The sequence below is a fragment of the Rutilus rutilus genome (assembly GCF_951802725.1).
Source record: "Rutilus rutilus genome assembly, chromosome: 22".
In the NCBI taxonomy this organism is placed as follows: domain Eukaryota; kingdom Metazoa; phylum Chordata; class Actinopteri; order Cypriniformes; family Leuciscidae; genus Rutilus; species Rutilus rutilus.
The window spans coordinates 21,986,948-22,004,848 of NC_140227.1; the positions used below are offsets into that span (position 1 = coordinate 21,986,948).

General features: G+C 38.0%; 1 protein-coding gene across 2 annotated transcripts in view; it reads left to right on the forward strand.

The window, feature by feature from the left end:
• Positions 1-15,929, forward strand: part of fbln2 (fibulin 2) — a 53,603-nt gene extending 37,674 nt beyond the window's left edge. For both annotated transcript variants that reach the window (XM_084395221.1, XM_084395222.1), the window contains 9 exons: positions 2,524-2,658; positions 6,036-6,173; positions 6,376-6,519; positions 7,232-7,360; positions 8,410-8,535; positions 10,782-10,898; positions 11,462-11,590; positions 12,866-12,989; positions 14,477-15,929. In XM_084395221.1, the coding sequence (XP_084251347.1) occupies positions 2,524-2,658; positions 6,036-6,173; positions 6,376-6,519; positions 7,232-7,360; positions 8,410-8,535; positions 10,782-10,898; positions 11,462-11,590; positions 12,866-12,989; positions 14,477-14,834 (1,400 nt within the window). In that variant the 3' untranslated portion in view covers positions 14,835-15,929. The remainder of the gene's footprint in view (positions 1-2,523; positions 2,659-6,035; positions 6,174-6,375; positions 6,520-7,231; positions 7,361-8,409; positions 8,536-10,781; positions 10,899-11,461; positions 11,591-12,865; positions 12,990-14,476) is intronic.
• Positions 15,930-17,901: the final 1,972 nt, after the last annotated feature.

Sequence of the window (17,901 nt, forward strand, 5' to 3'; positions counted from 1 at the left end):
TTTATGAAAAAAAAATTATAGGTATATTTTATATGGTATCCCATAAAATGCTCTAAAATAAATAAAGCAATACATTCAAATAAATAAATTAAATCTTAATTCATGAAAACTTAAAGATTAACGGGTGTTTTTTGGCAGCCAATCACATCATGCCTCTTTTTCAATGTCTTTTTCAAATGCTGCTTTCACTTGTTATTAATAACCAGATTAACTTTATTTCTGTCAGACTCTACAGAAGCTCTTATTGAGAATGAACAGGTTTTGGTGTTGACGATTCATTGAATGTTTCATTTAAAGTCACCAGAATCGTGATTAGTGTCAGCTTTATTTGGGCTCTTGACCTTTAACTCTTTAACATTCGTTTTCTGTGATTGCTGTAAATGTGTATTTATTTTAACACTTTAAACAGCAGAAATAATCATGAGAAAAATATGTTTAGATGATAATATTATCACCATGGATATGTAGTGTTGTTAAGCTCAGCAAGAGTTCAATATTTATAAGATTAATGTAATATTTAAAAGATGACTTTTAAAAGGATTAGCATATTACAATTAGCTTAAAATTATTTTTTAAATGTACAGTGCATACAGGACTTTACAGTCTATGGTATCAAGCAGACATCAAGAATCAGCACATGAATCTCAACAATGGTGACAAACATAAAGCTTCATGCCGCAATGCATGCTGGGTGCCACCATAGTACAAATCTCATCCATGACTCCCAGCATGCATTGCGGCATGGAGCTTTTTGTTTATCACCATTGTTGAGATTCATACGCTGATTCTTGATGTCTGTATTTGTCTAGTTTCTGCTGCAGATTAAAATTTTTAGAAAACATTTTTTATTATGATGGATAGCATGATGTAGTGTCACAAGATTGTTATATCTAGCAAATAAATAAATTAAATGCACACCATCCATATACTCAAAGACTTGATCAGATCAGCACTTGTTGATTATGACATCATCAAGAAACATCTGATCATATTTTCTCTCACCATAACAAATGTAGGCCTATTTTATTAAAATACAGTTAAAGCAGCCAGAGAAAAACTAAAAGAAGAGTAAAGGGTCAAGAGCTCAAATAAAGGAGCCATTAATCACGATTCTGGTGACTTCAAATAAAACATTCAGTGAAACATCAACATCTAAAACTCAGTTAATTCTCAATAAGAGCTTGTCTATGTAGATTCATGATGTCTAAACCATCCAAATGTTCAAACAAACTCTTTATTAAATGTCACTGGACTCCATAAACACAAGTTAACAATACGTTTCAGTGTTCATCCAGACACTCAGTTGTAAAAACACAGGAAGTAACTCTGGCAAATACACACTGACTACAGTCACATGTGACACATATCTGACACAAGTTGTGTAACTATAACACATTAGTGTGTAAAAGGTTTCAACACACTCCCTGTGTTAAGAACAATAACACACTGGTTGAGTTAAAAGTAACACAAAATGTGTTGTCCTTAACTAGACACACAGGTGTGTTAAGATATAACACAGGTTGTGTTGTTTTTAACACATCCGTTTTAAGAGTGTACTAATCAACTTAAAACGAAATTGCTTTGCATTGATAAAGTTATCCAAATAAAGTAATCCAAACCACATTTATAATGGGTAACTAATAACAGTAATAAGCAAAAACATTTCCAAAATAACCTTCCTAACACTGAATGCATGTGAGACTCAACACATTCTTTCTGTTGTGTGACTGAGTGGAATTTCTTTGAATTGCCATGAATTTAATTCCACTTCCTGTCATTCCAATTCAAATTCAATTCAATGTCCTGTGGGGCGGAGTAAATTCAATTCAAATTCAAATTCATGAATTGAATGGAGGGCAATTCTCAAATTCTGAATTTTGCACAAGCCTGTAAAACACTAGTTTTTGCTTTTGGTATTCCATTCTGGAATTGCAATTCTGTTATTATCCAATGCTTTGGCATCCAAAAAACTTTGAAACATTCAAATTCATTGTTTTCTCTATGGTGTTACCAGCTTTTGTGTGGAACAGATAATGTACCATGTGCTCTTTTCTCTTTTGTCCTAATGTGGCCAGAGGAAAGCACAAACATTTCCACCCTGTTCCCTGAAATTATTTCCTCTGGCAATAACATGACAGATTGAATCCTTTTTTTGGGGGGACCACAAATCAGCCATTGTCTAAGCTTCAAGTAATTATTTTTCTCCTCTCTCTGGGTATCTTGTTTTTCAACATAGTCCAGAGTTATTGCCTTTAATAAATCTGGCCAACCGAAGATCTTGACAGTTCGCCACAGTGCCAGAACTCAAGACATGAAGCAAATTGCCTGATGTGTGCCTCGGTTTATGGAAACACACAATGGGATGTTTTTTACACTGCCGTCTCACCTGCTTGCCTCTCCACCAGCTTCAGCTTCTCCATTCCAGGCTTTTGTGGATGTAACTCCCCATTTATGTCCCTGGCACTGTGTGAGGATGTTATAATTTGGAGCCCAGCAAAATAATGCTGTACTTTTGCTTTGCAGATGTGAACGAGTGTGTGACGAACACACACACCTGCCAGGCAGACGAGCGCTGCGTGAACACGGTAGGAGGGTTTGTGTGCGAGAGGCAGATCTCATGTTCGAGCGGTTACCAGCTGAGGAGCGGAGTGTGTGAAGGTGGGTTGGGGCTATGGTATCAGCAAATGTTTACACACACACACACACACACACACAACATCATTTTGGTTTCCTAATTTAAAGCTTAAAGGGGTAGTTCACCCAAAATTGAAAATTCTGTCATCATTTACTCACCCTCACGTTGTTCCAAACCTGTATGAATTTCATTTTTCTGCTGAAAACAAAAGAAGATATTTTGTAGAATATGGGTAACCAAACAGTATGGAAAAAATCTATTGAAGTCAATGGGGCCCATCTACTGTTTGTTACCGACATTCTTCAAAATATCTTCTCTAATTTAAATTTTGAGTCAGACATAAAGGTAATAACTTTTGTTTCTGAATAAGAACTGGCTCACCAACCCTACTTAACTACATAATTTAACCAATGGTGTGAATTTGGGGGTGGCATTATCAGTTTGTCTGACCAATGACAAATAGAGGAGTGCTTGAAAACAAACATTATTTGAAGAGTTCACATGCATGTATTTAAGGTCAGTAATTTCACTTAAATGGCAATGAAAATGACCTATTAATTGTCATTTAAGTGAAGAGCTTAATTACTGAACTTAAATATACGAGCTTGATAAAAATAATCATTCTATAAGAAAATTTCAGATGGCACTTAGAGGCTTTTGCATCTGAACTCTTCATTTGTAAATTTGGTGATAGTGGCACAAAAATGATGCGCTAGATGGATGTGTTTGATGCTCACGTCTTGCATCTTTTGCAGCGTCACACACATGGCATGGTGTTATAAAAACGTGGCACTCAAGTTAAAAGAACTTTTAAAAAGCACATATTTTTTGTTCCACTGACCTGCGTCTTACCTTTTTGTGAATGGCCCTCAAGCTTTAATTTCACTAAAAGTCCACAGAGAGCATTGATGTATTAATTAAAATACATTGAGAGTTATGTCTACGTGAACTTTGCTTCTATGTGAGATCAAATCAGCAGAAACATGGCAGCAGTCCAACTCTTCCCCGGCTATCAGGGCTGCCCAGTGATGCATATGGACAGAATCAATAACAAACGGTCTTCTATCCTTGTCATAGCCCACATTACTCCACAGATCTCAGACCAGTGTCTTCATCATCTAAACACCACCATCACCGCTGCAAAGAAGAACCAGAAACCATGCATCAATCTGTGCAGTAAAATGTGATTTTTTTTTTGCAGGCCTTCGCAGTTCGAAAGAGGCCACAGCTGATTGCCTCGGGCTCTTACTTGCTAACATCTAAAGCATCCCGCACTCTGTTTTTACACAAAGCAGATGCTTAGACCCATCTAACCACTGCCTTTGAACAGAGAAAACTTAGCAAGAGTCTCTGATTCTTGTCAGGACTTGGCCCAGCGCATTTTAATAAGTGTGGAGGGATAATTATCATTATACAGTAAGTGATGGAATAGCAATAATGGATTTTAACTAATTGCAGGCTTTGGACAGTTGAAAATTCATACTCTGTTACTACAGTGCAACTGTAGGATTTTGAAAGACTATCTTAACTTGAAATTAAAGGCTCACCAATATCCATATATGGGTTCCCAGGTAACAGGAATGTTCTCAGAACTTCCCTAATGTCCTGGCAAGATTGTCCTTGCATTCTTCCAGTAACATTAATAACACTTTCATTCAAAGACTGGTCTTTAACAATGTTCTAAAAGCGAATTTTTACATTTTAATTGGATGTTTGTCTAACATTTTTAAATGTTACTACTTCAGAATGTTCAGAGAACATTCAAGAGTAAAAATCCCACAATGTTTGAAGGATGATAAAATGGAATGTTCCCTTAATATTCACATAATTAAGAATTATGTTTTTTTTTTTTTTTTTACAAACAGTAGACATTTTAAACGTTAAAAGAACATTCAGAAATAATGTAGTTGTTGATCAGCGAACTTAAACAGAAGCTCAACCGAACCTGCTTGACACGCGAGAACAAACCGTCAAGCGAACATGCTTGAGCTTCCGTGTGTGAGACTGATGTGTGAGAGTCGATGAATGTTTATATGTGAATAAAAGCCTAAATTCAATCTGTTCATCATTTAAAGCGATTGAGTCTCTTCAGAAAATTTGGACTAAACCACTCAATTCATATAGATTAGTTTTACAATCTCTTTGTGAACTTTTTGAAGCGGCAATGTGGTAGTTGGGTAGCTGTCAATGGAGGGACAGAAATCTCTCAGATTTCATCAAAACAATCTTCATTTGTGTTCTGAAGATGAACAAAAGTCTTACGGGTTTGGAACGACATGAGGGTGAGTAATTAATCACAGAATTTTCATTATTGGGTGAACTATCCCCTTAATGGGAACTTTAACAATGTTCTCAGAACATCATTTTGTTAGCTAGGTCTCATACTGCTTAGGTAATGGTGCTATTTACCTGCGGTTTGAATGCGAGTTTGCAATCTGTATTGAATGTAATGCAGCTAAAAATGGTGTACTGTGAACTAATGTCAAGAAAAATCTTTCTGTCCTTGGGCTACATGCAAAAATAACTTGCAACATGACTAGTGTAGTCCGATTAACCGACAATTTAACCTTATGATCTGTTTCTTTTTAGTGTTTCAAAAAGATACAACATGACCAGAGCAGTCCGATTCATAAACAAATGACTCATTATGAGCCAGTTCTTCTAGTGAGTCAAAAACACACAGTGTGACCAGTGCAGTCCAATTCATTAATAAATGCCTCATTATGAGCCAGATCTTTTAGTGAATCAGAAACAGTACAGAATGATCAGTGCAGTCTAATTCATTAACAAATTATTCTATTTTGTGAATCAAAACAGCAACACGACTATGGTAATCTGGTAATCTGGTTTGAATCCTTCTCTGAACTGAATCCATCAGAATGGATACTGAATCAAAGTCTGACTCATTTGACGAACTGCAGGTTATCATTATTTTCAGTGACGCTCGTATTAAGTTTTGTGTGCCAGTATCATTAACAAAATACAAATTTTTTTCTTTAATTCCATGCAAGTGTTGACTGTGGAGAAACTGGGGTTTGATTTTGTGAGACCAGCTGTCTTGAAATGTGTGAGCATGCTTTCCCAGCCTGTTATTGAGCCACAGTGCCACCTACTGTGAAGTTCTGACTTGTAATTGAGGACTGTTGTGATCTCTGTCCAAACCCATCTCCTCCAACAAATGTCTCAGATGACGCCCGTCTATTCATTATGCGTCTATGCTTGCCAAATTTGGTGAGATTTACAGATTTTCTTGAAGTCTTTATGAGAGGTAACTTCATTTGTTTAGATCTTCTAACAGCATCAGTCTCAAAAGCTAAACAAATCTGCAACCCGACTGGGTGGTGTCTAGCTGTCCGAACCACTGGCCTGTTTGACATTTGGTGCACTTTTTCTCTTCTAGACATCGATGAGTGTGTTGTGCGAACTCATAACTGTGGAATGGGCTTCCAGTGTCAGAATACTGATGGTTCGTTCACGTGTAACCCGAAGCAACGCTGTCTCACAGGATTCACTCAAGACTCACACGGCAATTGTATCGGTAAGACAAGGCAGAGACACCTTTAGAGTCTCCTGGTGCCCCCTAGAGGACAGATGCATGAAGAATACCAAACTGTCACTGTTTGAAAATCTGAAAAATACAAATGACAATCCCATTAAGTAAACACACTTTTGAAAAGTTGCTTTTTTGTTTCATTTACCTTTGTTTTATCACTTTCATGCTCTCTCTCACTTTATTGTAGACATTGATGAATGCAGCAGTGTGAGAGAACCATGTACGACTGGCTTTAATTGCATAAATACTGTGGGCTCTTACACCTGTCAGCACAAGATTATCATGTGCAGTCAGGGTTACCATTCCAGCCCTGATGGAGCACGATGTATTGGTAAGGACACATGCAAATATACCCTGACCTTTACACCTAACCCTTTCAGAAAACTTTTAGTGTTTTTAGATTTATAGATTGTTATAACATTAGGCTTATTATTATTTATATTAAAACATTGTTTTTTTTTAAAGGAATTAATACTTTTATTCACCAAGGATTCATTAAACTGGTCAAAAGTAACAGACTATTTTATGTTACAAAATATTTCTTTTTCAAATTACACTGTAAAAAGTGAACAGTTGGATCAACTTAAAAAAAATACTTCAATTGGTAACACCTAAAGAAATTAAGTTTTCTCAACTTAAATTATCACGTTTTATTGTGAAAAACATGATAATTTAAGTTGAGAAAACTTAATTTCTTGTTCGGACTGTTGGGCTTGGTTCCCGTAAACATTTCTTAGTTCTGAAATTTCTTTTTGAAGTGAGGCTTGGTGAAAGCTAATTCCACTTGTTTAAAGAGCATTTCTCAAATGTACTGGGGCAATACCACAGTATACCACATTGAAATTGAATCATTACTCATGTACCATTCAAGTACAACGGACCTTGACCATAAAAATACACAAAAAAACAAACCATTACTGTGATTTCAACTTTTAAAAAAACATGTCAGTAGCATTACTTTTTGTTACCATTTCTGTTGGTATAAACTAACTGGACTTGTAAAGTCTACAAGGACTAGTAAGACTGCTGAATGTGATCTGCAGATGTGGATGAATGTCAGATGGGCACCCACCGCTGTGGAGAGGGCCAAATCTGTCACAACCTACCCGGCAGCTACCGCTGTGACTGCCAAACCGGCTACCAGTACGACACCATTCGCCAGCTCTGTGTGGGTGCGTATCAACTCATACACTGACACACACAACAAGTACACAGCCAAAACACATCTTTGTTCAGATTAGCAAGTGCACACAGTAGGCTTGCTGAACAAAACTTCACTTTCAGACCTTACAATATGCTATGCAGTAAGTCACAATGAAATCAGTCATATTTTTGGAATATTCATGGAAGGTGGGCACGCTAACGGTCTCTATCATCAGTCGCTAATGCGCCTCTTAAGGCCAGGGGAGTGAGGCTTGAGCCCAAAGTATACTTTGGCCATCCGCGTTCCGCAACGGTCTGCGCACTGTCCGTGTGACGCGTCTTTCCGCGCTCATGGCCAAAGGAGTATACTTTGAAAGGCTTGCACGCTCAACTGTGCACGACACAGAGTGGAACGCGGAAACTTACACTTGCACATCATTATTTTATTTTTATTCAGGTGCCCTCAAAATAACATCCCCTCCCTCTTGCAGCAACTTGCGAGGGTGGGACAACCTGTCACTCACATGAGATCACAGCAATAGCAAACCACAACGATCCAATCAAATCCCAATGGACAAAATCAAGTCCCGCCCTACATTTTTTCTTGTTTGAGAAGCCACTTCAGTCAGATATACGTCACAATGGGGACAAAAAGTAGAGGATGAAGTATAGAATAGAAGGAAGAATTTTAGCATTTTAAAAATGACACTTTCGACTTCTGACCTCAAACACATTCAAGTTTCCCCCTTTTTTCAAAGTATCTTAAACCACAGCTGCAAAATAAAGCACTTGAAGGATTTAAAAACAGTTTGGATACTGTGACTGAATTACCCAAAGGATGTCATTTTCTCTGTGGTTAGCCAGACTAATAGCATGCATATAGATGAAGCTGACAGCAGCTCATGCTCCAGAGAGCATGCAGATTATCCTAATCTTGTATCCCTTCTGCTCCTATAGAGGAGTGAAAGAGGACAGCAAGGCAAGGAGAAAGACGGATGGAGAAAGAGAGAGGGATGCTCCTCAGACTACAGTATGTTTGTAAAGTAATGCAGTTCTCTGCATCTTTTTGTGCTGGCAGATGTAAATGAGTGTTGGCGGTACCCGGGCCGCCTGTGCGCCCAGACCTGTGATAACACGCCGGGATCCTACCAGTGCTCCTGTACCACAGGCTTCTCCCTGGCCTTTGATGGCAAGAACTGCGAAGGTACATCCATTTGCACTAGCAGAATTAAACACGGATCAGTCTACCTACAAAGAATGTGTTGTGCTCTGACAGTATGAATGTTTTCTCTTTCCAATTAAAATGAAACAGAGAGCTATAAACAAAAAAAGATGAGTGAGCTGTCAGTCGGTGTGTTTGCCACTTCTTTTATTTACTAGTCCCAATATATGGAGAGATCCATGTAGAAATTCAGAGTTTATTTCAAGGACTTGGCGGGTGACAGCCTGAGGAACAATTCATGAGGTGACTTTTAGTTTGGTTTCAAAGGGGCAACGGTATTAAAATAAATAATACACTCCATGTGTCATTTCGCAGAATTAGGGCCGGATTTAGTAACAGCTCAAACAGCACAAACCCTCTTTTGGCATTAAAAAACTACTGTCAGGATTTACTAAAGACGTGCAGTGAGAAATTAGCAATGAACTGGTGTGGAGACAGTTATTTTTGTGGCTGACCTTATTGCATCTGGATTTGCTGGAGGACAGTGTAGCTCCAACTAGCTCCTAAACACCTGTCTGAACGTTTCTAGAAATCCTGAAGACTGGGGTTGCATCCGAAATCACATTCTTCCCCACTATATAGTAGGCGAAAAACAGTATGCGACAAAAGAAGTATGTCTGAGCAAAAAGTAGGCAAAAAGTGCCCGGATGATCTTCTACCTCTGGCGAGTTTCTGAAGTGTGCATATGATGGATGCTTCACTTTACTCTGCAGGACAGTGACCCTCCAGGAGCTGAGTTTGATACCCCTGTCTTAGGCCTTGTCCACACTTATACGTTTTCGTTTGAAAGTGCATCTTTTTCTCTCCGTTTTGGCCTTCCGTTCACACCGAGACAACGTTTTTTTGTCAACGAAGATGGAGCTTTTTGAAAAAACTCTCCCAAGTGGATAAATTTGAAAACACTGTTTTCGCACTGTAGTGTGGACTGTGAGATATTCGAAAAAGATGATGCATGTTAATTCATGTGACACAATGTACCTATAATATCTCTGTTTTTGTGCCTGCTATTTACATTCATTATCTTGCTAAAGATAAATACTACATTCCTGCAAAGATGACAGAAAACGTACTCGCAATTGCTGTCCTGTGGCAAAAAAAGAAAGAAAAGACAATTGGGTTTTAGACCATACTATTTTGATTAGAATATTAGACTGCAGTCGCACGCTAATTTGCCCTATTTAGTAATTGCGGCCTATAGTGATTTAATATAATGCAATACAATTTTATAACATTTAATTTGAAAACTGAAAAAGCTGAAATCTGATTTGAATATGAAACAAGTTCGATCAAGTTCTCAAGCATGGGTTAGGGTTAGGGTTAGGGTTAGGGTTAGGGTTAGGGTTAGGGTTAGGGTTAGGGTTAGGGTTAGCATGACTGGAGAATTATAGAACATCAGACCGTTTGTAGATGGAGTTTACATCACAAATTAATTTGATTAGTGACCTAGACTGGGTAAACCCAGTCCGATCTGCTGGCGATTTGATTTCGCACTGCAGCTCAGGATGGAAACCTGTACATTCTTCTATCCTGCTCCCGTTACAAATCTGCGGGGACCAATCACAAACTGGCTTATCCACCTAGCGCGCTATTGACTGGTTTAATCCAATCCAATTCCTTTTAACCTCTCGACGATGCTCAATGGCTTCTTTAGTTTAGCAAACAAATCGCTCGAGTGGGTGTAAATACCACTCACTTTCATGTTTTTTTTGCACAACCTGCAAAAATCGTTAGATGCCATTGCTGCTTCTGCAAACCGCTGATCAATGCTACAGACCAACATGTTTGTTGACACATTTCCTGCCTGGAGTTTTCGCTGCAAAGTACGTCACCCGGATCGTTGGTCTGATTGGTTGAAGGACTATCCAATTGCGTACAGAGTCATTTGAACTATGCCCGTTGATCACGGCTCTTGTGCAGTAGAAATTACAGTGCAGAATCCCCAGACTAATGTTCAATCTTAAAAGATAGAGCTTGGTCTGGTGATAGCCAGACTATTAGTGACCTAGAAATAGTGCAGAATTATATTTTACATCTGCCTACAAATTATTTCCAGGTTTTAATTAGATTTACCAGATTTTCAATGGGGTCTCAGATTTTTGGACTCCACTGCACATTTGCATTGATCTAAGCACACTGCCAATATGCACAAGACTGTTATGATTTATGCAAATGTGTACACACAAAAATATTTTTGAATCCAAAAACTTGTTTTCTGTGTTCTCTCATAGATGTTAATGAATGTGACAACAATCCATGCAGTCAGGAGTGTGCAAACATCTATGGCTCTTACCAGTGTTACTGCCGAATAGGCTACTACCTGAAAGAGGACGGGCACACGTGTGAAGGTGAGGTGTTATCAATGTCCTCAAGGTAGGAAATGGATTCAAGTGCCGTATTATGATATTTTAAAGGTTCTCCTACAATAGGCCTATGCATCCAAGGTCAAAAACACAACATTACATTGCACCATTACATTGCAATACATACTGGCACACAACACTACATTGCACCATTACCTCTTTCCTCACATTGTCTAAAACGGTTTGATCAAGGATCAGATCTCCCTAAACCCCTCCTTTCTGAGAGCCTACTCTGTTCTGATTGGTCGGATGGCCCAGACTGTTGTGATTGTCTACCGCTTACCTGCTTGCCATCCATTTCATACCCATTAAGGGTTAAACAGTCACATTATACAGTATGTTGATTAAAGAGATGATGTGATGTTTTCCTCTGATAGGGATATTGGATCGATAATGTCTTGAATCTTTTAATAAGGATGCTTTTTTTCCAGAATTATTCCACAATTAGTGTGTTCTTGGCACATTTTCTTCTCATTGTGGTTTGTTGTGATGTTCTTAAATGGCTAATTTAATTCTCACTGATAAAGAGGTTCTTGTTTGTTCTCTAGATATCGACGAGTGCTCACAGAGCATTGGAAACCTCTGTGCATTCCAGTGTGTGAATGTCCCAGGTAGCTACAAATGTGCCTGTCCTCCCCATGGTTACTCCATGTCATCTAATGGACGCACCTGTCAAGGTAACACTAAAGAGATATATAAGTTTATCATATTACATTTACGTCTTTGATTTAATTAAATAAAAGCACAAAGCATGAGACCAAATGTTCAGGATTTATCTTAACATGTTATGTTTTATGTTTTGTTGTATTATGTTGTTTTATTTTATGTTATGTCATGGTATGCTGTGTTATTTTATTATTTTATCTTATGTTGTTGTTTTATATTATGTTATGTTCAGTGTTGGGGAAAGTTACTTTTAAAAGTAATGCATTAGATAGATAGATAGATAGATAGATAGATAGATAGATAGATAGATAGATAGATAGATAGATAGATAGATAGATAGATAGATAGATAGATAGATAGATAGATAGATAGATAGATAGATAGATAGATAGATAGATAGATAGATTGTTACAATATTGCAGGTGTATATATATATATATGTATATATACAGTAGTCAACATTTGAAGTGGATCAAAACCTTTCATCAAAGTTATACATGAATTTTTAATACTACCCGTTCTTGTCTTAGAACAACTTTGATGAACTTTTTTGATCCACTTCAAATGTTGACTACTGTATGTGTGTATATATATACATTTTTGGGTGAACAATCCCTTTAAACTCCGGTTCATATTCTACCCAACACCTTTCCAAAGCCAAATGGTACAAACTCAATTTCAAGCTTTAATTTCTCTAATTGGCACATTGAGTTGCGAGGCGCTAACCTCAGGTTCAACACAGCACTGCTTGGTGTCCTCCATCACTCTCTGAAAGATCACGAAATTGACGAAACTCCCTCAGGCTCTCAAGATAGGAAAGTAGATGAGAGGTGAAGAAGAGCCTGTACATGCTCCCGGAGGTTAGCGCTAGCCTGCACCAAACGAATTACTCTGCGAATTGGAGCCGGCGAGCTGTAACGAGGACTTTGCTTTTGTAAAATGAGATGCATAATTAATTACTTCTGGAGGGGCCAAAATTGACTCCTAGCAGAATGAAGCCTGGCGGTTAGTCACCGCAGACGTCAGTCGCCCCCCTGACAACCCTGCTAGCATTGATTGAGACTGGGTAAAATTTTATGTGTGCTGCCATTTAGATATTTATTTATGTAATCAAAATCTTACAAAGTCTAATAGTTCTCCATTGAATTTCCATTTACTCTTTTATGTAAGAAGAAAGAACGATAATTCAGGAAAGGAACTATGGAATGAAAGTTTTAAGCAGTCTCAGAGGCCTAAATTTTTACTGACTCAATCTATTTAGCTGTTGTCTTCCCTTTCGTTCTCAGATATTGATGAATGTGCCATTGGATCGCACAATTGCTCTTCTTCCCAGACCTGTTTCAACATCCAGGGAGGCTTCCGTTGCCTGTCATTTGCATGTCCAGACAACTACAGGAGAGTGTCGGATACGTAAGTATGACCCGCTGATTTTCTTTACCAATCACATTTATCATGCAGATCACATGTTGGCTCAATCAGTGAACCTGCTAGCGTGGCTAGACCATATCCAACTTAGCATAGTAATCAGAAGTTTCACAGCTTAATGCAGGAAAAGTATAGGATCTGTCAGCATTTATCAAGAAATAAACTGCATAATGGTGAACCTAGAAATCATACAGATGCACATGCACATATACTGGATCAGTACATTTGCACTGCTTAGAGCATAAACATTCATTGTAGCATCCTTGTGCCATCTGAATTGATGCTGGCACTTTACAGAGCATGGTTTCTGCTAAGCAAATGGAATGAAGCCAGATTGCTTTGATTAGGCAGTAGTTCAAACACACACGTCTGGCCAGTGTCAGCAAGAACCCTGATTGGTGGGAACTCCCACTGCTCACCATCAGCCCTCCTGAGATTCACTGCTATAGCAGAGATTAGCAGCCCAGAGGAGTCAGCAGGGGCAAAAACACCTACGGAGAAACTGTACATATGGGTTGTGCAGGGTTATTTTAGGAGACAGTATCACTGTATTACTATTGTATGTCTTGCTGTACAACATATTTAATTAATCTGTGGAACAAGACGTTCATGTTATCAGGTGTTTTATGTTGTTTATCGGTTGCTTGATGGTTCTTATTGATCCAAATAAAAAAAGTCAGCCACTAAGTGTCTATATGGCCCCTTTTAAAGCCTGTTTTATCACTGGCCAGCTGAAAATCACAAATCTGGTCATTTAGAAAAGTAACAGCACAGCTCTCCACAATCATCCACACAGTTTGAGATATCATTCAGCGTTCAAGTTAAAGGGATAATTAACTCAAAAATGAAAATTCTGTCACCATTTACTTACCCCTATGTCCTTTTCTTTGTTTTGTTACATGTTTTATTTTGCTGTTTTGATACGTTTTGTTGTTTTATATTGTGCTAAATTATTTGTTTTGTGTTTTGTGTTTTGTGTTTTGTGTTTTGTGTTTCGTTTTCGTTTCGTTTTGTTTTGTTTGGTTTTGTTTGGTTCTGTAGCAGTTATCTTATTTCGTAAACATGTCTATTCTTCTCACCGTTGTGTCACTCCAGTGTCTTTCTTTCTTCTGTGAAACACAAAAGAAAATAGTTTGAAGAATGTTTACTGTTTTGTCCATACAATAAAACTCAATGAGGTTTACAAATTTAGGTCGCTGTTTCTACAAAACAAAACAAAATTTACCAAAACAACATTGGACCCCATTGACTTTGGACACATTTTTCAAAAATATCATCTTTTATGTCTAACAGATTTGAACCAACATGAGAATTTTCATTATTAGTTTAACAATCCCTTTAGAAGTGTCTGATAATGTCATAAGAGCCATTTTAGATATTTGACTTTAAAACACAATTTCGGCCAGGGTCTTTGCAGAACAAATTCTTACACATTCTATGGAGCAAAACTCTCACCTCTCCCATGTTTTTAGACGCTGCGAGAGAACGAGTTGCCCCAACTTCCAGCAATGCCAGACTATGCCATTACGCATCACATACTACCAACTGAGCTTCCAGACCAACATCGTCATCCCAGCACAGATCTTCCGCATCGGACCCTCGCCCGCCTACTCGAGCGACAACATCATCATCGGCATCCCTCGCGGAAACGAGGAAGGCTACTTCATCACGCGGAAGCTCAACAGCTTCACGGGCGCCGTGTACCTGAACCGGCAGGTGCGGGAGCCACGGGACTTCCTCATCGACGTGGAAATGAAGCTGCTGCGTCAAGGAACTTTCACAACTTTCCTGGCCCGCATCTACGTGTTCATCACACCAAACTCCATGTGATGTTAGCGCTCGTCTAGTGACGCCTTTGATTTCGCATGGTGCTAAACTCAAGCTTCAAGCCTCTGCCTTGAAATTGTCATCTGGCAAAGTCATCTTGTCTTGTCTGTGATCTTTAGGCTTCTGTTTGCCTAACGGATTTTGCTTAGAGAGACTTTGATGGGACTCTCCCACTGGGATCCAACCGCTTGTTATGAGTAGAGTGAGAACAAACAGGATGGAGTACATAAAGAGACTGACAGAAACATTTGGCTTTTAAAAGTCCTAGTTTTTCCTCTTCAAAGTATTGAAAGTACTCTACACCGAATGCTATTTATACTGTACCAATTTATCTTGATTGCCTTAAACTGCTTTTTATAGCACTTCATTACTTTTCGAACAACACAATGTTTCTCCTCGGGGGTTGGCAGAATAGAGCTGAGGTAGAGTTACACATTTGTAATGGCTGTCATAATTCCTCCGTCGGCCATTCAAGTGCTGTGCCAATTAAACGTCTAATAATTTCACAGCTCATTCGAAACAACTGATAACTGTATTTGAAAACACTATCCGTGATAATTCACATGAGTAGGCCTACCTCAGTTCAGAGCCCACCAGCCTGCGAAAGATAACATCGTGTGATCATGTCTGTAATCATTGTTAAACACTAGAAATTAAAAAGTTGTATGGTAAGGTATTATTATTTCAAAAGTTTGTTTCATATGCGCTCCCTTCCATAGCTCTTGGTGCTAATTTACCGTTTTGGAAATGTTTGACACGCATGAAGAGTGTGTGAGCTCCAAAGCAGCACTGAGAATGTTTCATTATTATACATCATTTTGTATGTCTTTACTTTGTAATACTGTACCTATTTTGATGTATTACTGTCTTGAAAATTCATCTCAGGGTAAAAGCATAAAATCATCTCGATAAACTTCCATGCACAGCATATCTGAAATTATAACACAATTAACAAACATTCGGTATCAACATAAAAGTGTTTCATGCTCGTTCAATCCATGGAAACAACCAAATGCATCAGTATATTAATGCAGTGCATATTATCTACCTTGGTGGATTCGATTCTTCAATAAAGCAACAGCAATCCTTTTATTAGTATTTTAGTGATTGCTTGAAATGTTTTGCCACTTCTGTTTATTTCATGAAAAGTTAGAGATTGCCTCCTAGTGGTGAGAAGAGGAACTATAGCTTGTGGCCTGAGGCTCCCTTTGCGTTCAGCAGCTATAAACCATCATCGGATTTTATGATGAAATGATTGCTCGACTAATGAAGCATTTTATTGTTCAATCACTTGCATTTAAAGTGAACATGAAATCAATTCTAGCCCTATTTACGGTATTAATCCACATAATAAGAAAAAAACATGCTTGTAATCTTTAATCAAAGAGTAATAACTTGCTATTCCTCTGAAAGGACCTTTCTTCGTTGGCTTTTGAGAATGTTAATCAAGAGCCAATCTTAGCCATTGTTTTAGCAGATTCTCATTCGGTTTGGTTTCATTCTGGTAAAAGCCACTTTGCACAATCCAATCAATTCCCAATGGGTGAAATTAAATCCCTCCCCATACATTTTTCTCATGAAATATCCTGTTTCAGTCAGAAATGTGTCACATAACAGAGGTAAAATGAGTTGCAAACAGCATTTAACATTAGGAAATGGCCCTAAAGACCAAAACAACTCTGGATGTGTTGGCACTTATATTGAAAAGGTGGGCTGTTTTTGGCTTTTGGTACAGCCGAGTCGAGGTGCTTTGCTCTTTACTCCTCTCATTGTGCTTTCCATCACAATTCTCATCAGACCTCAGCGCTATCATTTTCTGTCGCACCCTGGAGGCCTCTCAACCCTGCCTTTCATTGTGTAGGAATCGGAAAAGGGCGTGCGTTGTTCAAAGCCGGCAGCACGGTCCTGTATGTAGTACATCCCTTCAGATAACCTCTGGCTTCAAGTGGGATGAATGATACGATTCGTCAGCTCAACAGCACAGCGTAAATCACTTACTCTAACCTGTTTAACAAAAAAACAAAAAAAACACTATCACCCTTTTCCACAAACAAGGCTTAGGCCAAAATGCATGTTTGAGCTATTTTAACTGAAAGCAACATGCACTGACATATCTTAAAATATGTCAGTGCCATATTTTTGTCTTTCTAAGGCACGTCTATAAAAGCTACCTAAATGTCCTGATTGAACTATGTTCTAATCCTGGCTTAATCTAAGCCCTGTCTGTGAAACCAGGATGATTGTAGAAGTTAGTCAGGAATAGTAATTGCTGTCGAGAGCATATATATATACTTCATATGCACTGGCATGTCTAATTAACCTGTTAAAGGGATAGTTCACCCAAAAAACTTTCATTTTTGGGTGAACTATCCCTTTAAATGTCACCCCCCTTTTTGAGCATAGATCTGACATTAAATAGTTGTCAATTATGAAAGCTTTGGAATGCAGGCCTAAGGTTTGTCTTTTTTTAAAGTTTTTCAGAAGTGAAAGCAGTTTAAAAATTGAAAGTGTAAAAAGTTTTAGAAGTTTAAATTTGCTGTAAAGTAAATGCGCTGAACTAAACATTTTTTTTTTTTTTTTTTTAAATAATGTGGACTCTATAATTGATAGAATAGCAAAACCATATGTCTAAGCAAGTTGTGTTTCAAATGTAAGGTTAATATCACAAGAAAATGAGCCTGCTATATTGAAAGTACCATTTCCATTGTAATGCAATGTCCAATTTCAACAGTTTTCAGAGGATGAGTTTAAGGTGTTTAAGCTTTCAAATGATTCTTATTGTAATATATCTGATAGGGAATAAAAAAGGTGTGTCAAGTGTCCTGCTACTGTGGGACACACAGTTAACAGGTTATATAGAATGGCTTTAACAAAAGTGACTAAATAACACAATTCTGTCCCAGATAACAAGAATACTCTCTGAATGTTCAAAATGTCCAGTTTTTAAAATGTTTTAAAAACTTTTTCTTGGTTATTGCAAACATTAGAGAAAATGTTAAGGGAACGTTAATTTTATAATTTGCAAACAATGTGGGAATGTTACTTTTGAATGTACTCTGAACATTTTTAA